The sequence below is a fragment of the Ammospiza caudacuta genome, chromosome 5 (assembly GCF_027887145.1).
Source record: "Ammospiza caudacuta isolate bAmmCau1 chromosome 5, bAmmCau1.pri, whole genome shotgun sequence".
Taxonomy (NCBI): Eukaryota; Metazoa; Chordata; class Aves; order Passeriformes; family Passerellidae; genus Ammospiza; species Ammospiza caudacuta.
Window position 1 is genome coordinate 33825887 of NC_080597.1, and position 24101 is coordinate 33849987.

Below are 24101 nucleotides of genomic sequence, written 5' to 3' on the forward strand. Positions count from 1 at the left end.
TATGCACCCTGTTGAGCATAATATACATTGGATTTCTCCTAATCCAAATAAAATGCTTGGAAAGATGCTAGATGCTTGGAAAGAAAGGGAATGGAATATCAGCTACTTTGGAAATAGCCAAAAATTACAAGAGAAATAAAGATTGTGAATGAAGGAAAATGGAACAAAGAAAATTAAATTAAGGAATGAAGGGAAGTGCCTTCTCAAGAATATAGAACCAATCTAAAGGAACTTAAAGAAGAAATAATGGTCTACTGTAGCTGTATGTGGTCCCAGACATAAGGATATATGAAAAAACTGCACAGAAAATTTATCATGTCGATAATTATTGTCATGTTTTAGCATTGTCTTCTCAGCCTACACCCCTAATCCCATGGTAACTTCTGTTCTTTAGCATTTAGAATGTTATCATTTACCTGCACTTTTCTCTTAGATATGCTTTTAATCATATTGTGTAGAGAAAAAGATTTGAGTTTTGATCTGTTAAAATGTTAAGAGCACAAGGCCACCTGAAGGAAACACATTTGTTTTGTGTAATGAAACTCATGATTTATGAATATTTGAAAGTGGCAATATTGTGTTATAACTGCTGAAATTGGATACTCATCACTGCTTATCTTTTTAAAATGCAAACTATACACAGGCATTGGGCATTTAGAGAAAGTAATAAACCTGTCATGAAGGTGCAATAGCAAAGTTGATAAAGAAGTCATGTGAAATTATGCCTCATTCAGTTTCTTTGTGCCATAGTTCTCCACCTAGGAAATACAATTAATATTGGCACCCCAATTATGGGGAATAAGATATGGTAAATATTGGACAACTAAATAAATGTCATCTGTAATAAAAATAAAATTCATATCTGTAATATGAATGGTAGGCATGTGTAGATAAACATAAATGTTTGTCCACAGTTTAAAAAACAAGTTAATAGGAGCTATTTTATTGATCTGTAATTCAAAATAGTTTGCAGGAAACAGTCTTTGTAGGATAATTCTCCTTAGTCTCCGGAATAAACCAGGCAGTTTTCCATATAGACATTTTTAAGGAGATATGCAGTGACTATAAGTGAGATTTATAATGGAATATATATAGAATCCTGATTATTTTCTCTGAGGATTATAATCTTCTGACCAAGTTGGCAGAAGGTAGAGGATTATTTAATAAAATTCTGCTGTATTTGTACTTGAAAACAGGGATAAAATGGGGAAAACCACCCCGTAGATCTGTTCTTTTTCCTTAAAAAAAGAAAAGAAAAAAAGGCAGGGAGGGAGATTCTGTTTCACTAATTTATTTAGAAATGTATGTGTAAAAAAAGGTCCCCACAAAATGAAGCCTAAAATGTATATACAGGTGCAACAATATAATTGCTTTTCCTGCTGTTTACTGCTTACTTGTTTCACTTGGACATCTACGTTTGTGGTTTTAAGAAGTTCCGTGTTAAGTAACCAAACCTTGGAGGTGCTGCAGACACTTCATGTAGAGAGCAGTGAATTCAAGATTTAATATTTCTTATAACCTGATGGGTCTTAGGGCTCAACTACAGACATGCCTTGAGTTCTGGATGTTAGAATTGTCAGGAGTTTCAGTAGAGTTGTAAAAACATGTGTCAGTTGTAAAAATTGAGTACAGACTCAGGTTTTACTTCAAACACCTTGATTGAAATGTGTTTCAAATACAGTGAAAATCCAGGTTTTTGCCTGAGTTTAATTCACTCTTGTGTGATGGAGGGGAAGATGATCCTGCTTCTCAAATGTGAAAGGCAAAATCCCATTTTCTTCAAGTGCCCGGATTGGGTCCAAAAGGTTAAATCACCATAACAATTGAGATAAATGTATTATTAGATTGTCACAGATCAGCAGACGGGCCAGAAGATTCAGATTGTTACATCACTTGATCAGAGCTCAGCAGGCAAGCAGTTCATCTTAACAAATCATGATGGCTCTACCCCAAGCAAGGTGATCCTTGCCAGACAAGATTCCACTCCAGGAAAAGTTATCCTAGCAACTCCAGATGCTGCAGGTGTCAACCAACTGTTTTTTGCATCCCCTGATATATCTGCACAACACATCCAGGTAGATAATCCACTTTATTTCATATTTTTCATTCAAATGGGATAAGAAAAGATGTTTTATTTCCAAATAAGTCTGTCTGGGTTCTCCTTTTTTTTTTTTTTTTTTAAAGTATAATTTTCCTTGCACTACGACTCACTGTGGTTACTTAAAAATTATGAAAAAGCTTTTTTTAGTAAATTTCTTGCTTTTAAAATTTATATGTTGGCTCATGACATTAGGAGAAATACAGTTATTTTTATTGTCATTTCCAGATTCTGCCATGCCAACAGTCCTTTATTTCTGCTCGTTAACTCTCCATCTGTTTTCATGTATTGTTGAAAAACATTCACTTTTCTCCATTGTCCTTCTCTCTTAACATTTCCCTTTGCTGGTTTTCCTTTTTGCACGCTGTTGCAACTGCTGTTCAGCTGTGTGAGTTGTAGTCCACAGCAGTGCTCAGACTAGTGGGGCAATACATGACTCCATGGGGGTGAGGAAATAACAATAATGCTTTTGTGTTTACTAATGTGATACTGTAGCTAGGCAGGGTTGTGGCTCCCTTAGCTGGTCCCCAGTGTACCTTACTCCATGCACATTGTATGCGCCATTTCCTTGGTTGCCACCCTTCAGCTTCCAGGCTTTCTGTCCCAGCCTGGCAGGGATGGCATGGCACTGATGTGAAGAGTGTCAGAAACTTGCAAGGAGAGCTGGGAGATGTGACCTGCTTCAGCATGAAATAGGAGGATGCTGCATGCAGCTGCAGTACAGTTACTGCATGTGTTCCACCCAGACACATTTATGCTGCTGTTACAGTACATCAGTGGTGGGCCAGACTGCATTCAGATAGCTGCAGTCCATTTAGTGCCAGACTGCATTCAGATAGCTGCAGTCCATTTAGTCCCATATCAAACACTTAAACATTGTGACCATAAACAGCTGCTTAAGGAAAAATGTTAAAAGATGACCAAGTAAATAGTGATCTTTTTGAGCATATCCTTTTACTTCCATTAGCTGATGATACAGAGGAGCCACCTGATTTGGAGACTGCAGTTAGACCATCATATTTGATAGCTGCTATTAAAGTTAAACAACCTTTTTTTGTTATTTATATAGATATCATGTAAGCTTTATTCTGTATAATATCCTATGGTGTGCCAAGAATATGTTAGATTATTTGACATTCTGAGAGAATTGTTTAATTAGGTGTCTCTTGCACTAGAAGATACTATTAAGCATTTGTGTGGGGGTTTATAGATCACTACAAAATCCTCTTTCAAGCAATCTCTTTTCAGCTGCAGACTCTTTAACTGTCCAGTTTATGCTCTTCTGTGAACGAGTCCACTGATTCACTACCTACACATTGTGTAAGCTTAAAAGAATCTCTGTATTACATAATATTACTATTTTTGGAATTCACAGTTCTTTGTAAATGGACACCCTAGGTCCTTGCTCCAAAGAATTTGATTACTGTGAGTATGGGACCAGTAGCAAAAGCCAATCCTGTTGAGAGGCATTGAAGCATGCTTCGTGTTACCATACACTTTGTATTTTAGGTATGCCTCAACAAAAATATAAACTAGTGGGATATGAGTAGTCCACATAAAAATTATTTTCAAAGACAACTTAAGAGATGAGAAGTATGCCACACTGGTTTATAAGGCAAAATTCAGGAAAAGAGGAAATCTGTAAAAAAATTGAAAGCTGTCATTCTGATTGTATCATTTGGGGAGAATAGATCAGTTTGAGAAGCAACAGGGTATTCTGTCACCCCAGTTAAATTGTTCTGTTGTCCTCGGATATGTATGGGTAGAGATTTCCTCTGTTCATTTAAAATCCCATGAAATACAGAGTACCATTCATTTGCCATTCACCTGCATCCCTTTGGGATCTTTTGTATTTTCTCCCTCAAATGATCTTTCCATCTCCAATTTCACCTGTTTTCTTCTTCTTCTGTAGCCTTCACTTGAAATGCCCATTTGTTTGTTCTGCCAAAAACCTCTCTGTTATTGCACCTTATCTTTACATTGACTCATTTGGCAAGACCCTTTCTCCCATCATCTATTTTAACTTCAGTGGCTCTTTTTCATATTAATAGTAAATTTTTATTCTTCATGTTCAAGGTCAGTTAATAAGTTCTCTGAGTCTGGAGTTTTTATCTCCTCATGGGCCGATTCTGTAGTCCTTCCTTATGTGGAACTTCCCATTTCAGTGCAGCTTTAATTTATGGAAGGACTTAGAATTTATATTTTCTATAATATCATGAAAATACATAATGTTAATACTGGACATTTGGACAGATCAATAGGTTAATATTCTCTTAACTCATCATCTTATTTTTCTTAAGAAGTTGGTGCTTTTTTGAAGAAAACATACTAGATGAATCTCAGAGACTGTATTGGTAACAAGGCTAACTAGAAAGAAGTATGCTTGTTAAACTTTCCTACATACATCGTCTGTACTATGTTCCAAACTCTAAAAACCACAATTCCCAAATTTTCTCTCTGGAGGAGAGAGTACTTTCTGTTTTGGTTACTTCCCTTTTTATCAGAGGTGCTGTTCTGAACGTGCAAAGCAAGAATATGGAGTCTGGCTTCCCTTTAAGGCACAGTAGAAGTTAAAAACTCTTAAAGCTTCTAAACTATATTCTCTTTTGAATGAGAAGAACATTTTTTTCTTTTCTATGTCAAGATGATGTTTGGTTGTTACTTGTGATTTGTATGTTCCTTTTTTAAATGGATTTTTTTCTGTGCTTTATTTATGTTGTGGTAGGATAGTTTTCAAAGATTAAGTGAAATGTTCTGGTGCCTGCGCTGTAGTACTGGGATTCTAAAATTATGGGCTTAACAAAGTTTTACAGGTGCCAGAGATAAATGACTGAGACAAGACAAGAATATTTTAATAATGTCAAACTGTTACTGAAAGCCAAGCTATATACCAGTTGGGAATTAAAGGTTGTGTCCAGAGTACATTTCCTTTTGGTCCATATTTTGTGTATTATAAAAAAAAGAAGGTAATAAACCTCTGTGTAGGTCTAGTAGCCTTTGCAAGGAATTTTTTTTTGTTCTGTCTGTTCAGTGCTTCCATCTCTTTTGTACTATCAATGAACCACTAGTATATAAATATAAAATTGAACAAATGGTAAGAGTATGCAGATGCTGAAAGTTTTTCAAAATGTCAGTCCATTTTGCAAAAGTAGAATTTAGAGAAATGAGATCTTGAATTCTTCTCAAAAGCATTACAAGTAAAACTCTTGTTCCCTCCAGAAAGGGAGCACAGTGGCATGGCAGTATTAGATGTAATCAAGAAAATATGATACTTTGTAGATTTAGTCCCCTATCTTAGACAAAAATCACGAGCATGAGATATATTTTATTATTTCTAAATGGTAAAAAAAAAAAAATTAAATTATTTCACACTTTTTTTCAGATTTTAACGGACAACTCCCCCAATGAACAGGGCCTAAATAAAGTGTTTGATCTGTGTGTTGTGTGTGGAGACAAAGCATCAGGTATTTGTTTTTTTCTCTCTTTTTTTTAGGGTGGTGCAATTTTATAAAGGCAGTTTGAAATTCTTCTGAAGCTGCATAACAGTTTGCCTGCATATACATGTATAAATTTCTATACATGCAGTGGAGAATTTCACTAAGTGGTACTCTAGTATCCATGGATAGAGTTTATTGTTGTTTTACATAGAATGATAGAATATCCTGAGTTGGAAGGGACCCTCAAGGGTCACTGAGGTCCAACTCTTGGCCCTGCACAGGACATCCTAAGAGTCACACCCTGTGCTTGAGAGCCTTGTCAAAACTCTTCTTGAGCTCTGTCAGGCTGGTGCTGTGACCACTTCCCTCGGGAGCTGTTCCAGTGCCCAGCCACCCTCTGGGTGAAGAACCTTTTTCATAAAATATAACCTAAAATCTCCCTGACCAGCTTTGTGGCATTCCCTTGGGTCCTGGCTCTGGAGGGAGTAGGTCAGTGCCTGCTTGTCCATTTCCTCTTGTGAGGAACCTGCAGACCACTGTGAGGTCTCCCTTCAGCAGGGAGCAAACTTGCTAGAAAGTAAAATGTATTAAATATTTTTTTCAAAAAATTGGCAAAGTTTTACATAAAAAATACGGTTGCTAGAGCTCTAAATACTTGTCAGACCTCACCCATCTCAAGGAAATTTCTGCCAAACTTAAGGCAAAGATCTGTTTGGTATGTTCTAATTGTTAAAGCTTCTCTGACTCCCCAGAGGAGGGCTGGAGTCTCCCTTGAGGGGCTGGAGATCCAAGGAGGTTTTCCTCCTGTGCTGGCCTTGGAATAGTGGGCAGTGGTAGTGACTCTGGGGACAGTGCCATGTTCCTCTGAGCAGCTGCAGGTTTTGGGGAGCCTCCCATGTGACAAGCACTGTCATGAAAACTGCTTTGCAGATACTTCCAAGCTGGAATCCAAGAAGCTACATCAAAGGAGTAGGTGAAAAAAAGCAGCCCTGCTACTTTGCAGAATGAATATTCATAATCCAGCTGCTACTAAAATGTTTCAGACAATATTCTTTTAATACATATGATGCTTTTCAAATTTCACATTTTAGTAGTGGTAAAAAGGTTGTCATAGAGGAATCTAGAAAACCTGTCAGAATTTCTAGAAACTTCAGGAAAGAACCTTAAAATGTTTTCTCCTAAATTAGGTTATATTTGTGATTTATTTTGTAATGTGCCATATGTATTTCAAGGATTCATAAATTAAAATTGTTGTAACTGCCAAGCATGCCTTCATCAATCCTTTTCATTAATGTTTCTATTTTATGCAAAATCAAAATAATTCACTTCTAAAAATAAAATCTTTTTTTTGTAGTATATTATAGAAATTTTTATATTATATATAAAACTTGCAGAACTGGTCTTCAGAAAAAAACATTGTACTTCTTTTAGATTATTCTTTCATTGATGCTTTACTGCAAGAACTGTGGACATACCATTACCCTGTTAGGAAAATGAAAGGTGAAAATAAAGCTTTGAAGTGATTGCCTCATGCTGTCAATGCCATGTTTGCACTTTCCATTGTTGGATTAGATTTAAGGCATACAATTTCAACTGCTGAAATTGTAATGAGAAATCACAGGAAAATCACTAGAGGAATCTATAAATTAATTTTTTTTTGCTATGTTCTTACCTATTTTCTTAGTCTTTTTTAACACTGCTGTCAGCAGATAAGGAAATAATTTGATAAGCAACTTTCTTGTTTGTAAAATCTTGTTTAAGAGCTCTGAACTAGAAAAACAGCTCTTGCTTTTTATGTTTTATAGCCTCAGTATATTTTAAGATCTGCAATGGGAAAAACAAGTGTTCCTTTTCTGGGTAGAATAGCTAATACTTTGTCTTTAATAAATGTCAAGTCCATAAAATGAATATGATACTGTAAAATTGATGTCACATTTTCTGTTGCTTTGGAACTAGGGCGTCATTATGGAGCAGTGACCTGTGAGGGATGCAAAGGATTCTTTAAAAGGAGCATACGGAAGAATTTGGTTTATTCGTGCCGAGGAACGAAGGACTGTGTCATTAACAAGCACCACCGGAATCGCTGCCAGTACTGTAGGCTGCAGAGATGCATCGCCTTTGGCATGAAACAGGATTGTAAGAGTTAACTGCTGCACCTGCCAGCTGCTTCGTGCTACAAAAGATATGCTTTGTATAGATACAAATTGTTATTTTGGTTACAGATTTTTAAATCGTTGTATCTTTTTCCTTTTAAGGAAGTTTGGTATATCAGAATGTTAAATGCTTTCAGGTGTTTGCTTTAAAAGCTTCGTAAGCTCCATCCCACATGATGAAAGTGAATGAATTGTTACTCCTATGTGGCAAATATCAAACATGTCTGCATTTTTTTTGTGCAGTTCAAGTTAAGTTACTGAACTTTTTGAACTCTACTTTTCTTTGTTTTTCCACAACTGAGATTGCTGTTCACTTTTGGCAAAGCTCTGCAGAGACAATTATTCACAAGGCAGAGATCCGTAGTGACCTAAAGTTCAGTTGTTACCGATTCGTGCAGATTCCAAGTTCCTTTCTAGCTTTCCATACATTAGATGTAGTGGTAGTGCAATATCACAGCAGTATCAGAATACTAAATACACAGAAAATCACACAAAACACAAATTCTTCAGACCTAATACTGTGACACTGTTGTAGTACATACAGTATTGGTCTTGTTCTCTGCTCTCTGTCATCCTGCACTTACTTTACTGACCCTCTTGAACTTCTGTGGACATTTCCTCCTTACAGCCCTGCCTCTGTCAGCAGAAATCAGTAACACAGAGGAAATTAATTCAGAAAGGGAGGAAAAGCTGGGGCAGTGAAAGTGGATCTTTGCCCTCTAGTTCAGCTGGCAGTAAGTAAGAAAAGGCCCCTCCACAGAAGACTTTTTAAGCAGAACAAAATCACTTGGCTTAGGGATCAGAAGGCAGGAAAATAATCTCTGGGTCATGGGGGAATAGTGAGTGGGGGAGAGGACTGTTTGGTGATAGGAAGTCTCATTCCTCAGTGGGGTGGAGAAAGGAAAGGAAAGAAAACTTAACATGGTCTTGGACTGTAGCTCCCTAAGTGAGGGTTATTTGTCCCTTGAAGAATCCTTGGCCTTTTCTTAGCAAAGTGAGAGCTACTGAGCACAGCATTTACAAAGGAAGATTAAATACTGCCTCCATCTCCCACCCTTTAAAACACTATTTGTGGGTTGCAGGCTGACTTCAACAGCATTGTCAATACTTAAAATTACAACATAGGGGTTTAAGATGCTTATCAGTGTGAAAATTTGAATAGCATCACAGTCTACTGCTATCTAGAAAAATTTTTATCTGAAGTTACACATTTTTCACATTTCCACATTTTCCCTATAGAGGGTAATACTGTAAGTTTCATTTTAATGTTCAAAGCAAGATGATACATTTGTAGGCTAAAGCCCCAGTTCATTCCACCTTGTTTCACTGAGTCATTCAAATTTAAAAATCCACTTATTCTCTGAAGTCAGTGACTGTGGGCCAGGTCTTGCCCAGATTTATCTTAAATGGTCTGAACTCAACTTTGTGAATGTACCTTTCCCTCTGTATTGTCTGAGGTCCTAACCTGAGAATCGTCATTAAGTGGATGAAGTTATATGGGTTCAACACAGACCCACAATCCATGGAAAAACATACCATGAGTCCTTTACAAAGGAACTGAGAGTGTGAGATAGTGAAACTGAGAAAATGAGAAGCTTTAAGCTGCCGCTTTGATTCAAGTTAAAAATGAGGGGATGTCTCCCTTAATTTTAACTTTAAAATGTTGCACTATGTTCCATCTCAGACTTTGACTACTACATCATTTCACTTAACTCATCAAGTTGGTGTGCTTTTATCCAACTTGTTAGCTTGTGGTTATGGGATATATTTTATATATATATATATATATATATATGCTATTTTCAGGATTATTATTAAAACAAATATTAAATAAAGAAGAAAGTATTATTTCTTATTCTGTAATTCAGGGTGATTTAATAGTTGGATATTATTTCTGTAGCTGTACAGTGTGAGAGGAAACCTATTGAAGTGTCAAGAGAAAAATCTTCGAACTGTGCAGCTTCTACAGAAAAGATCTACATTCGGAAAGATCTCCGTAGTCCATTAGCTGCAACCCCAACTTTTGTAACAGACAATGAAACAGCAAGGTATGTAAATTGTATTCAGAAGTGGCTATCTCTGTCTTCTAGAAAAAAAAAAAAAAAGATTGAATTTTAAAATTAATCAAAATTAAAACTTGTGCTGTTTTCTGTCAGATCAACGGGTTTGCTGGAATCAGGAATGTTTGTAAACATTCATCCGTCTGCAATAAAAAGTGAACCTACTGTGCTGATGACTCCAGATAAGGTATGTGATGTTATTACTGATACAATAAGTAGAGCTAATTGCTGTAATTGTATATGTAAGGAGAGAAGGGTGTTCTATTTGGTTATATTAATTTTTAAAACACTCCTTTACAACATTCACCACTGTTACAAATGCCTTCTCTTTACAAGAATCCTCTTAGCATCACACAGTAAAAACACTGAAAACACAACAAAGTAAATGCCCTTCCTTCACATTTTTAGGAGCCTTAAGGGCAGTATTATTTTAATTTTTGTTTTGGGATAATCCTGACACTTGCCCTGCTCTTTTGTACAAATGAAGTGAAGTGTTCACAACTTCTTATGGCACTATTACACACTCTAACAGTGCCATGACAAATGAAGTGAAGTGTTCACAACTTCTTATGGCACTATTACACACTCTAACAGTGCCATGTGTAAATACGGTTGGATATGTTTTTCTCCTGAATCACTATTTTTTTGGCAAAGCTGATAAGATTTATCTCATCAACAATTTTATTTATGACCTATTTTTTCTTTGTTTCCATTTTGTTGCACTTACTGATCCACTAAAGTAATGTGGTAGCTTCTTCACATATGGCACAGTATTTCTGTTTTTCTAGCTGATATTAAATTACCTCATGTGAGAGAATGGAGATAGTGCAGCAGGCAGTCTTGCCCCTGATAAGTTGCAGCTGTGTAAGACAGGTGACACCAGCACTGAAGGAGAAGCAGCATGGAATGCTGATGTGTATTGACCAATCACAAAAGAGTAAAAGGGCAGGCAGGTGTTATGCATCTGAGAGAAAAGATGTAAAGAGTTAGGAGGAGAGAGGTGGTGTTAGAACTACCAGGTTGTGCTGTGAGAGGAAAGGGTCTGTATTGCTTGGTGCTGCTTGTGGCATCGTAACAGAGAGAAGGTATGAAGGCTTCAATAAGCTGCTGATGCTTGCTACCATCATTGGTGCTAATCTTTTGAGTTCTCTGTCAATCAGGGGAAGTTTTTAGATAACAAGGGACTGGCACTGGTGTCAATCATGTGACCACTGTCCGATTGGTGCCCTGTTTTAGGGGTGAGTGACAACAAATGGTACCCTGTATGAAGAGTGACCAATGGCACCCTCATGCTGTTTTCATGTATTTTGCTTTGCTTGTTCTGTCTGGTGTTAGCAGCAGCACACTTGTCTGTAATAATGTACTTTTTTTTTTTCTTTTCTTTTGCTGGGATAGAGTGGGACACATCTTACTGCTTCTCTGAGTTACTAAACAGTACTGAATCACTTTTTTCCTTTGCAGTTTAACAAAGACATAAACACCAAAAAGGCTGCAGCATAATTATTTTTATGCTTGTTTGTAAAGGTGACTTTTCATTAATTCCTTCTTCTCATTCTCCTCCCCTGTTACTACTGACTCATTTACATGGTGAAGGAAGATGCTAAAAATATAATCTAGAGCAGTCTTATATTCCTTGTGATAGACGAGTGCATAGAGATGTGAAATCTTTCTGCACTTGCTTATCATCAGTAGTATTCTTTCTGAAAGAAGTAGATAGCTATGACTTTTACAAATAAATGTCAATGTATTCCATATTTTTGATGCAGTGCAGTGTCTGATGGCTGTATTGTGGTTACTTATGTACTGAAAACAGTTTTCTTACGGGTAGATCTTTGTATATGCTCTGTTCTTCATTTATGTGAAAGCTAGACTCTTCTCTTGCAGGTTTACTGCTGCCAATTATCTGAGAATTAAAAGCTGTTCTTTTCCTTTAGGTAGAAGCATGTCAAGGAGATTTAAGTACACTGGCAAATGTAGTGACTTCATTAGCAAATCTCAGTAAATGCAAAGACGTGTCACAAAGCAGTACAGAGCTATCCATGATTGAAAATTTGAGTAATGGAGATGCATCATTATCTGAACTCAAGCAAGAAGAACAAGCTAGTAGTGATGTTACAAGGTAAGGCATATTACACTTAAAAATACTATCCTTTTCAAGGTCTCTGTCAATTCAGATCAGACAATTAGTTAATTCATCACAATGTAGGAAATTTATCTGCTTTGAAAGTAATAGTAATATCAGCATAAGCTCATGTAGAAGGTAAATATTGTAAGATTCTTCCAAGTGAAATTAAAAGAAATTTCCATTACAGAAATAAATCCTTTTAGTTGTTTGTACTTGAAATTGATTTCAGTATAAATGTTACAGCTGATTTTCTTACCTTTTGGTTGGCCTTGCTAAGGTAGGTCTTAGTTAGGTCTTGTACTGTAGTCTTAGTACTTTGCATCATCCTGGAAAACTTGTTCTTGTTCTTAAGCGATCTCATCTGTGTTAAGTGCCTGTAACTATTAATCGCCTTAAAAGCTTGAAAAGGAATTTCCTCCTACACAAGAGAAGTTAGAGAATTCTCACTACCAATATTAATACATTCACTATCTTAAAAACTTGTGTTCAGCACTGGTTTTAACTGAGCTATTGTGGTGAGCATATGTGTAAGAGTCACAATCCTGTTGGTTGTCATTTCATGCAAGATTCTGACTGCTGTCCCAGCAATATTCTTTTACACACCACCCACATTTTACATTCTGTTCTGAAAGTGTGTGTGGAGTAAATCTGTTTAGGGGAAAAAGGTGGGCATATAGTGGCTGAAAAATCTGATTTCCCGTGTGGTCTCTACTGCTTTGTGTAATTGCAAGCAGATTACTTTTTTCTGTTCCTTTCTTTATATACTGCTTAGAAAGTCAGTCTGACTTCTTATAGATGTTGATTTGGGCCCTTACTGTGTCCTCCTCAGTAAAGAATGTTAGAGTATGCCATGTAAGTGGTATTGTTACATGTGCTGATAGCCATCATTCAGTACTATGGCTGTTCAGAGAGATGTAGTAATCTTTCATTTGCTGGGACTTCTAGATGCTTATTTTTACCAACTTCAGGGTTTCTGTTCAGTTCTAAAAGTGTCTATAAAAGGCATCTGGGTCTCTCAGCCAGAGAGCTTGAAAGAGCTCTGACTTGACATATTCTTGTCAAGTAGGTTACCTAATAGCTAATTAAATGTTGCTGTGAAAGGGAAGTTGTTATTCCAAGAGAAACTAAAAATTTTCTCTAAATTACTGAGTTCCCTGTCAGGCCCTATGCCAGCATGATCTAACAGACGTGGATGTTTATTGAGGAAGAAGAGGTTAAGGGACTTCAGAGAGCACATTTCATCCATTCATGCTTTTCATGTATTTTATTCATTGCTTGCAGTAGTTACTATTTCAGTTTTGCTGCAAGCAACCCATTGCTTTTATATTGTAGTTTTATGTGCCTTGTTCTCTAATGCTTCATTATATTATTTCTTTACAGTTTATCTGCAATCTTATATATCTGTTGATGACCGAGCCTGACAAAAAGAGAACCAAAATTGTCTGTAGCAAAGGATATCAATACCATGTATTTTAATGTTGATTATGCCTTGTTTTCTCACTTTGTGGGCTAGATTTTCATAGCTCCCAGGCAAGCTTTGTTCTAGATTCTCCTTTTCCTGGTGTTTTACCTTACAGACCTTGCTCATGGTGGGGCTTTGTGTAGGAAAGGACTCACATTGCTGAGCCATGAGGATGCAAAGCTGCTACTGACTTCTGCTGGCTTACTACTGGCAATTAATGAGATGGGAGGGAGAAGATTTCTTTGAAAGCAACATTGAAGAATGACTTGGGAGGAAAGTGTCATGGACAGACATGGTTAACAAGTGTACATGCCCACACTATTTTTCTAGCATTCTTCAGTCTGTGCTAGAATAAATACAGGATAGTGACAGATGCATGTGACATGTACCTTTTGGGGAAAGGGCAAGTCTTGTTCTCTTAAATTTCTGTCCCTGCCACATGAAGAACCTTGCAGAGATCCTGGTGTTTCTTTAAAAGCTGTCACTGAGCTGCTGTGTTTGCCTGTTCTACCTAAGACTGCAGAGTGAATTATGGAAGACCTGAAACTCAGATCTTCTAGCAGGAGTCCATAGTATAGTTCTAGAGCTGAGCCATGAGTGCCTTCCCTTTGTGCCAACTTTGTGCATACCAGAGACAGAAGATGGCCAGGTATGTCTGTACAGTCCACTTGTGTATGCCCTAGTCACCCTGGTGTGTATACATCAAGGTGCACAGGCTAGTGAGGCCCAAAAAGGAGTTCATTGACCATCCCAAGCCTTGAGGCAGTGTCAGCAGCTCTTTCCCTGTGATATTTCATTTGGTTGTGCATAGTCATGTTAAACAGCTAGATTTTTTTTTTTTAGCGTGTTAGTGAATTCATGTAGCTAGGGAGAGTGTGGGGGTAGAGAAGCTGGCCAAGTTCTATGCCAGATTTTGGAATTAAATCAGTGATTTTAGACTCTGTGGTAATAAACACATCTATAAATTGAGAATGAGCACTACATACATTAGCTTTTGTGAAGTTTTCTGGCCTCAGTGCATGAGTTTTTCATGCAACACTGTATAGAAATGTTGCTGTTCCCAGGATACGTCATGTGTCTGTAGGCAGTGATGTCGTCTGTATTTTTGATTGAAGGTGTGTCAGTTGTAGTTCTCAGGTGTATTCATGAGCAGAAAAACAACATGTGTTATCAAGCAGCCAAATACTGAGTAATACATCTGTGCTTGTCCTGACATCTGCCCTCTGGAATTTGTGCTTGTGACAGCCAAGAGGCACTGCCATGCAGCAGAGGGTACTAAGGGTTGTATTGAAAGCATGGGAGTGCTTTCTCTTACATATTTTGAAGCAGTCTTTTCAAATTAAGTTGGAAAATCTAACTACAACTCATTACTTTAAAAAAAATTTTTTTTACTCTGTTTGTTCTTCATATCAATAAAGCCTGTAAAATTTATATATGTACTAAGTTACTGTAACAGCAGTCTGGTGATCATGTCCTCAAAACACTCATGCCAGCACTCTCAGTGAACATTACTAAAGAGATCCTGAAAAGCAAACTGTGATTCAGCAGCACAACCAATATGTCAAAACTGCGAATTTGTTGGCAAGTAGCGTAAACAGGATCTGCTGCTAATTTTTGTTTCAGAGTTCGATAGAATGTCAGGAAGAGCATGCCTGCTGACTTTTATTTTCCAAAACTCACTCTTTGAAACAGACTTCTATATGCAGGTTTCAGACTTGTGCAGGTTCCTTTTAAATTGAAACAGTGTCTAAAATGAAATTTTCCTTTTGTTTGTTTGTGATCTTACAGGGCATTTGATACTCTTGCAAAAGCATTAAATCCAGGAGAGAGTGCAGCATGCCAGAACTCTGAAAGCGTTGACACCAGTGCACAGCTGCTTGGTGGAGAAACAAGCATGAACATCGTGGAAATAGAGGGGCCACTACTCAGTGATGCTCATGTAGCATTCAGGGTACTGAATGCTTTCTTACTGTTGACTGTTTGTAACTGTTTTGGCATAGTGATGTACAATAATAACCTGACTAAGCTTTATTTTGAATTTCTTAGAGGAGTATTTGTTCAGGTATTAGCATTAATTTCCAGTTAATAAACTGCTTTTGTTCGCTGGTTAATTCTTTGTTTGGAAGAAAGTCCTGCACTCTGCAGTGGTTTAGCTGCACTGGTTATTTTATAAATACTGGGTAAGCCATACAAAAGGATTTACATAGACAAAGTATTTGCATGGAGCAGAGTCAGCATTTCCTTGCATGAAGCTGAGTCAGCATCCACATTCTCACTTGAATGAGTGGATCTGATGCAATCTGCAGCTGGATTTTGAGACCTCTAAGTGTATCTGTCACTTTCTTGTTTTTGTAGATACCCTATTTTAGCATGCTAGTAATTGACTTAAAAACAGTTGCTGTGTTAGTTAGCCATATATTTTCTGGATTTATTTCTCATTTTACAAGGTTGCAGGAATTCTTTCTATCTTTTTTTTTTCCATCCTTTATATCCTTATTTTTCATGGATATATCAAAAAGCTTGGTCATCTGAAAACTCAGTAACAGGCATTTGGTTAAACTTTACCCCTCTTACAAGCATCTGTTTTGATCATTCAAATGAACATCTCTAATGCAAATGTCAGCATTTTCTTTAAAACTGCATTAGCCAGAACATTATATTAAAAAATATTAATTTCTGAAGACAGAATTACATGTTCTAAGCTGTTTTGGGTCAAATCTCTTTCTTCTCATACACAAGTAACATCACTAATTTTACTTACATTGTGAAGGATCCTTTCTGATATATGTTGGTTATATTTTTTGGACTTGTGAGGAGCTGTGTATTAGGTATTGTGATCAAACATCAAAAGATTTATCTTGTATTTCTTTGTAAAATATGAATTAATATTTTTATTAATTAATAAAATAAAAATATATTATTTGTGAACTAGGATTCTCACACACACATTCTCTCCAGGAGTTGTAACTCCTCTAATGTAAGCAACTTCATTCCACTTACAATGATTCTTCTCTCTTACTCCTTCAGAATGTCTCAGAAGTTGAGTTTTGAGATTTTCGATTTCCAGTTGTCCCAGACATGAATTTCCATGAATTAATCAAACTTTGTCTTTTTTGTTGCTGTGCAGTTATTTAACATACAGTGTGTAATGGTGTGACTAATAATGTAAAAGGGAGTCATTCAGTTTTATTGGGATTATAACTTATTTTATTTTTTCATTTACAAGAAACTCAAAAGACTGATTTCTTCCTAAATGTATTATGAAGAAAATAAAAGAACTCTTACACTTTCTTCTTTTTTTCCTACTTTTTTTTCTTCTTTTTTGCAGCTCACCATGCCTTCTCCTATGCCTGATTATCTTAATGTTCACTATATTTGTGAGTCTGCCTCCAGGTTGCTTTTCTTGTCCATGCACTGGGCACGTTCCATTCCATCTTTCCAAGCTTTGGGGTAAGTGTTCCCTTTATTCACTTACATTGTGCACATGTGCTTTTGAATTCCTGGGTTTTGCTGGCTTCTTCAGGGACTTGTAAAAATATAAAACTACTAATTAAACCTGTTATAAATCTTAATTGTAAGGTAAATTTTCAGAATTAAAACTACTCCAAATTTGACTCCAAATTCAGGACTTGGTTGGGTTTTGTAAGAAAAAGGAGTAGATTTAAAACAAACACCTTCACACTATTGCTTCTTAAATATTTTGAGAAAATAGGAATTTCTATCAGCTTTTTAATAGCTACAGTTCTATGCTTCATCCTGATGCTTATCAGGCAATCACCAAAAAGAAGCTCCTGTCTGAATCTCCAAAATTTTTATCCTTATAAGGTGAATTACTAGTAATAATCTTGCCTTTAATAACGTACATGAAGAAAATGGTTTGCTAGATTCAGCAGACATTCAGAATGAAGTTGTCTAGTTTCAGAAGATTTGCCAAAAATAATTTGTTCCTGTAACCAAAAGGTAATTCTAACTGTTCTTTTTATAGTTTGTATAACATCCTGCTTCTCCATCAGAATTCAGTGTATCACTTAGGTTCAGTTTTGTAGTCCATTGCTGATCATCATTAAAACAAAAATGTCCAAACTACATGGGAAAAACTGATTTATCCTATATTCAGAAGTAATTTTATGAAGATACAAATAAAGATACTGTATCAGGTCTGACACAAATGGTGAATAAATCATGATAGTTTATTCTCATCTCAGTGTTTCTGTTTAATTCAATATCAAAATAGCCTGTGACAGAAAAGAGAATTCCTTTTTTAAAATGGGGGATTGTCCCCTTTTCTAGGCAAGCTGTCAAAAGCAGGATGATCTGTGATTACCATTTATGTTTACTCAGATGCTTCAGCCAAATTATTCTACACTTTTTAAGGAAAGATACTGCATTGTGTGTAATTAAGCCTTTGTATTGGAGAAGGACAAAGGAATATTGTATAAAGTTAAAGAATAGTAGGGGTAAAAAAATAGTTAAATATGATGTCTTGTTCTGGTAGAAATTGTTGACCTGCAGAATTACAAAATGCATAGCAAATAGACATAGTACATTATGTCAAAAGGTTTTGGTTACAGAGAGACAACTGCAAATTAGTACAAATTGGTATTCTAATAAAAAATGGGAATTGCTTCTTAAAAATAAAATGTAGTACAGAAGACCTCTCTCGCCAGAAAGATTTAGCAAGAAAAATCTGCACCTGCTCTTTTTATCTGTTACTTCACAATATATTTTTCTGCTTAAAAAATGTGGAGGAGTAAGCTGCCATAATAGTGTTAATATTCACCTGTAATAGCATTTATAGACCCAGTCAAGATCATGGGCAACAGTATATAAATAACATAAATTCAGTTTCTCTTTGAAGCGCCTAAAATGCAAACTATTTTCAAGTAGAGATGTATTTGAAATTAATGCACCCTCTATAGTTGGAGTACATTATATCCTATAATTTTGGCTTTCAGAAGAGTGACTCATTTCACTTTTAAACTGAAGAGAAATTCATGGAGCATGATGAGTAATGGTTTTGTAAGGAAGATGGATAATTGTACCTAGGTTGTTTCCTCCTCAGGCAACATTCTCCTTTAGTCACAGCAGGATAGTTGTCTTTGACCTAATGATGTAGTTAATAAAGCCAGATATTGATTAGCTCATCTTCCTGCTTGGGCATCTTTGTTCTTAAGAGAGTTTCCTACTGAAACCATCACCACGCTGGTAACAAGCTGGTTACAGTTTTGTGAGGCTGCTTAAGCAAACTTAAGAACTGGTTCCGGTGTAACTTTGATCAGCCATAAAAATGCTGTAGTTGATATTTTTATCTACACACACATATCAGAGGAGTAGCCAGTACACCGTATTTCCAATGGTGCTCAGCACAGTCCCTCTGATTATGTTAAAGGAGATGAACAAAGATGTGACCAATATGTGCAGAAGCTGCATGTACAGTATCAAGTCTACCATAACAAGAACTTGATCAGAATGGAAATAGTGCTCTCAGTAAGCTCTTAGTAATCCAGTTAAGGACAGGTCTGTGTTCACCAGTCTTTTAGCATCTTAGGATTGCACTAAATCATCAGAACTGTTCCTGAAGATTATATCTGCATTCTTCAAAAATCCATTCCACTGTATTTTTGTAGTTGAAATCCTGGCTTTAATATGCTTTTCTTCTTTGATAGATCTTGTACTTCTTTTAAATTTCCATTATTTGTATTCACTGGCTAAAACTGAAACGTCTTACCTGAATTTGGCTCCTTTCTGGTGGGATTTGCTTTCTAAGGTACTGAGGTCTTGTTCAGCTCTGTGAGTTAGAGCTGCTTGGCATAACTAAAAGTTAGGTTACTAATATGAAAGTGGCTGAATATGAATTGATATCTTTTATTTTAAGCTGCAGCAAATAAATCCTTATGACTGATTTTTATACTTTGAAGTCTGTATTTCAAACCTTATTCCAAACTTGAAAGGGATGCAGACAGTAGCAGCCAGGAAGCTCAGAAGCTTGATCACACATGTTCCATGTCACCTCTATCTTTAATTAAAAAACTATACCAACCTGTCAGTTTTCAAGTGGAAAAAAACCCCAAAACCCGTGAGTCTGTTCTATGTCTAAATACAGGAACAATGCAATCTTTTTTTGCCCATGCATACAAATGTTGTCCCAAATCCTAAGAAAACTAGTATGGTGGAGTACACTGTGACAGTTGTCATTTACTGTAACTTCAGGTTGCTTTTGTAATAGAAATCTATCTCCTTTTAGGTCACTTAAACAAAAATGTATTGCTTTACAAAAGTCACTTTAAACAAGGTATTTTAATTCTAGCATGCAAAGTAAAATGATGCAGAACTTCATTTTGGTGTTGGTTGTAATGATTGAATTAGATTAATGTTTTATGAAGTGTTCTTCAGATTTAAAAAAATGTGTGAATGCAAATGGCTGGTTTTATTAAATTATTGTGCTTTTCAATAGACAGGATAACAGCATATCATTAGTAAAAGCCTGCTGGAATGAACTTTTTACGCTTGGTTTAGCACAATGCTCACAAGTTATGAATGTGGCAACGATCTTAGCTGCTTTTGTTAATCACCTTCAAGGCAGTTTACAACAAGGTAAGGTGTATACTGTGCACATTGCAGACTTGGGGAATTACTTGATATTTTTTAAACTTTGAAGTGCACAGAAGCTCGCTATTTATTCTTCAATTGTAATTGTAAATTTACTGTTTAAAAAATTTCATGTTAGTATTGAAACAAAAGGATACTAGCAACTACAGTCCCCAAGATAGAATATTTTAGCAATTTTGCAAAAGTCAGCTATTATAATATTTAACTCCAAATTTTTTTTTTTTTTTTAATTTTTGTGTTTTGTATTGTCTAATAGTGTTCTGCTGTCTGTTAATATCATCAGCCCAAATTAGGAATATTTTGGGCAGCATCAGTGTTAAGAACACAGGGGTACTGTGAATATGATTCCTCTGTATGAAGGATACAAAGTAAAGAATGACCCACCTGTCCTTGTTCTTCATAGCTGTGACACAAAGCAGCTAAATGCCAACTTGGTGATACAGTTCCTTTAGATAACTTGGCTTGTTGACTTCCATGTATTAGTTTTAGTCTGCATGGAAGTCTTCAACAGATCTCCACTAAGTACACTTTGTTCCTTGGTAATCCTATGTCCTGCATCTTTGGCATATTTTTCATTTAAATGAAAGACATATCAGTTGGCCTCTTTTATGATAAGGTAATTAAAGAATTATTTCCAAGGGGTTTTTGTGATTTAAAAACATCCACAAGATCCTCCTGTAAATAACAATAGCTTAAAACAAACGAGTCAAATAGCGAGATGTACTGGAACAGCTAACAAATCTGATTGTCTCTAGCAGATAAAAATGGAATCTGGAAATTTTAGTCTATGTAATAGTAATTTATGTTTACCAGAAAGGGTATTGTAGTAACTAGTCATATTTTTATCGTTATTAAAAATACATATTTCTGCCATTTAAACTGGGAATCCAGGTTGACTGCAAAGATCAGTTGTGCAGTCTGCCAGCTGCAGTATCTCCAAGAGATATCAAGTTTGTGGATGGGTTATGGGTTTTTGGGCTGCTTTGCTATTGCTGACTCAAGGGGAACAGCTGTGCACCAACCATGTTCCCCTCAGTGTAAATCAGGGGAGATGAATAGTTCTTCTTTCCCAGCACTGGCATGGTCTCTGACTAAACCACCCACAAAGCTGGACACTGTCCTGCCATGTGGCACCTGATCCTTAGGCACAGAGCACAGATCAGCATTAGCAGTGTATGCTTCACTTATAAGGAGTTTCTTCCTTCCTTGATCATTTCAAGCTGTAGCCCATGCCTCATAACTTGGAAGCATTAGCAGGAAGAGCCTAATTGAAAAAGGTGGAAAAAAAGAGAGTTAATACTCCCTAATTGCTGGTGTCAAGATTATTCAGACCTAATAGGAATTTTTACATGACATAGATTTCCCATTGTTTGAATCTAATAAAAAATATTAATTAAATTCCAGTGTGAACACATTTTTGCGTGCGTGTTAACTTGGGAATTTTTCTTATGTGTGTCTTGATTTAGATAAGCTGCCAACAGACAGAGGAAGACTAGTAATGGAGCATGTCTTCAAATTGCAAGAGTTTTGTAACAGCATGGTTAAACTGTGTCTGGATGGGTATGAATATGCATATTTGAAAGCAATTGTCCTCTTCAGTCCTGGTAAGTAATTATTCCAAATGTAACATTTTAATCTGTGCTATTTATTTCTGCATACCTGTTTCATTATATGCAGTTACTGCCTTATTTGTTGAGCAATCTTGGAAGGTTTGTAAGGACTGTAGGAAGAGGAGGGTTAATCTTCTAATGTAAATAACTGAAGGTTGCTTTGGGGACTTTTTTTGCGGGGAGAGACTTTGATTCTTTTTATTTGTAGATTTTTATTCGTGGCTGTGCCACTCATGCTTTTGGTTGTTTGGGGTTTTTTATTTTCATTTATTTATTTATTGCTTTTAATTCTGTGCCTCCTTTCTGGAGTGCATGTTCTAAAGACCTGCAGTTTAATTTTTCAGAAAAAAAAATTTCTGAAGTGTTGCTCTTGCACATCCAGATCAGATAGATTGAACTTGGGATTTTAATATATGAAGAACTATCTGGGCATCAGTTTTCCCATTCAGAATTACAGAAACATCACCTCTCCCCCACACAGACAATGCATAAGCATTTCTGACAAATGAGCATCACAAGCATTCACTTATGTTATTATTTCTGTCTTCTAAACAGTATTTGCTTAATGTACTCTCAGTAGCATTTCCAGACATGCATTAGACAGTGAAGGTAATACAACTTTATTTCCCTTCTGGGTGATTAGTGTACAATAGGGAGGAAAGAGTCCTCTGGTTACGGTAGGTACTTATTGAGTAATTACATTGTGTATCTCATATGCCTGGATGTAGAAAGATAGAAAATTAATTTTCTTACTTGGAAGTTGCAGAATTAACTTTTCACAAAAGGTGTTTAGGTATTGTATCAGCATCCTGCAGGCCTTAGATTTATCATTCAAAATTGGGATTTAATACAAAGCCAAATCAAGTCTTTTGATGAAAGAAAAATATGCAAATCTCAAGTACTTCCTCTGTCTCCAAGAGTTTTTCACTCTCACATTTAGAAAGTGTCGTCGGTTACTCCATTTCACTTTAGAATGTGTTAAAAGCACCATCATCTTCCTTAATCTTGTTGCTCTGCCTTTTGTAGATGCTGATGTCCTGTAGAAAAGATTGGAGTGGATATTCAAATGCTCACAGAATCTTAATGACCCCTGTCAGTAGTGTAGGACATGGAGATCTGGGTGTTTGGTTCTTGTCAGTTCTGTAGGGTTATTAGATCCAAGAAGAACTTTCTTTTTGCATTCAGTTGCAGTTCACCCTTACACAGAAAAATTAGTTGAAGTGAGAAAATCTTTTAGAACTTGGACACTTCCAAAATGTAAATTTTAAGCAGGTTTTCTAATATATAGAATTCATATATTGTGATGTTCTTGCTTTGCAGTTTCCCTCAGATTTGTATTATCTTTTCTATATGTAGTATCTACCAGTAAAAGTGGCAGCATCAGCAGGAATTCATGGTATTAATCAGTGTGCAAACAAAACCCTGCATATCTTACAGTTACCTATATATATATATAATTTTATATATATATATTGCAGTATAGAAGACTTCTGAGATGACAGACATTCATGCAAATAAAAAGTGATATGAGTAGAGTCAGAACCCTTCAGAAAAGATGATAAATTTCCAGAGGAATTCCTATTGTGATATTTTTCTATTGTGGGTCACTGAGGAAAATCAGATCCTGGGTGTTTTACTCCAAGACATAATCCTGCTGTCAGTCCTTATGACCAGGAGAGTCTTGCATGGTTCTGTGTGTTTGATTGTACAGTTCACTGTATCACTGCAACAGTTTCAGTTTCCTGATAAGCAGGACTCACCATTAAACCCATTCAGTTTAAACACAATGTTAAGCATGCTTGAAAATCTTTGCAGTTTTCCTTTCCTGCTGAAGATTGAACAGTTCCAAAGACACCATTATTACAGAAGAGACTTTCTCTAAGTGGATGGATAGTGGATGTTTGCTGGTTTAATTTTAATAAATAATACTTGCAGGAGATACAAATCTCCTGCAAGTGTTCTTACCCCAAAACAATCCTTTTCATGGCATTCCTATACAAAGAACTGGTAGAGGTTACTTCAGGAAAGAAACAAAATTATGGTAGAATGCCTCAAGTCCATTTTTTTAGAATTATGTCCACTAGGATTTATGATAGAATCCTCTGGCCTGTGTGGAAAAATCAATCCTATAAGACACCAAAAAATACTTCTTGAGGAACCTTGCACTTGCAAAGTAGTATTTACCTATTTGTTTAGTCTGAAGTTTGTGTCCTTACAATTATATTTGACAACACAAAAGGTAGAAGAAAAAATACCTTGGAAAATATTCTAGTCCAGTCACATGATTGAGAGAAATTTTCTTTAGCTGATGTTTTCAAAGTCACATTACTAATGAGTAGTTGCTTTAATGGCAATGTGTTGTCAGGACTCTTGATCCTTAAGCCATATAACAAAATCTTGCTACATGTGAAAGTCATGTTTGAGGTACCTTGAACAGAAGGGATGACCTGGCAATGACTCACAGGCCAGAAATAATAATTGCAGGGATTTTACTGCTGTGCTACAGGAGGGGGCTGGCCTGTGCATGCAGCAGAGCCCTAAGGTAAG

At 36.2% G+C, this 24101-nt stretch overlaps 1 protein-coding gene across 5 annotated transcripts in view; it reads left to right on the plus strand.

Annotated features, from left to right (window-relative positions):
• NR2C1 (nuclear receptor subfamily 2 group C member 1) overlaps positions 1-24101 on the plus strand; it is a 47152-nt gene that overhangs the window by 20768 nt on the left and 2283 nt on the right. For 4 of the 5 annotated variants that reach the window (XM_058804783.1, XM_058804781.1, XM_058804780.1 and 1 more), the window contains 10 exons: positions 1845-2075; positions 5481-5562; positions 7492-7671; positions 9589-9736; positions 9845-9935; positions 11683-11867; positions 15124-15286; positions 16664-16785; positions 19790-19929; positions 21411-21548. In XM_058804783.1, the coding sequence (XP_058660766.1) occupies positions 1845-2075; positions 5481-5562; positions 7492-7671; positions 9589-9736; positions 9845-9935; positions 11683-11867; positions 15124-15286; positions 16664-16785; positions 19790-19929; positions 21411-21548 (1480 nt within the window). The remainder of the gene's footprint in view (positions 1-1844; positions 2076-5480; positions 5563-7491; positions 7672-9588; positions 9737-9844; positions 9936-11682; positions 11868-15123; positions 15287-16663; positions 16786-19789; positions 19930-21410; positions 21549-24101) is intronic. The other variant, XM_058804785.1, reaches the window with a different exon arrangement.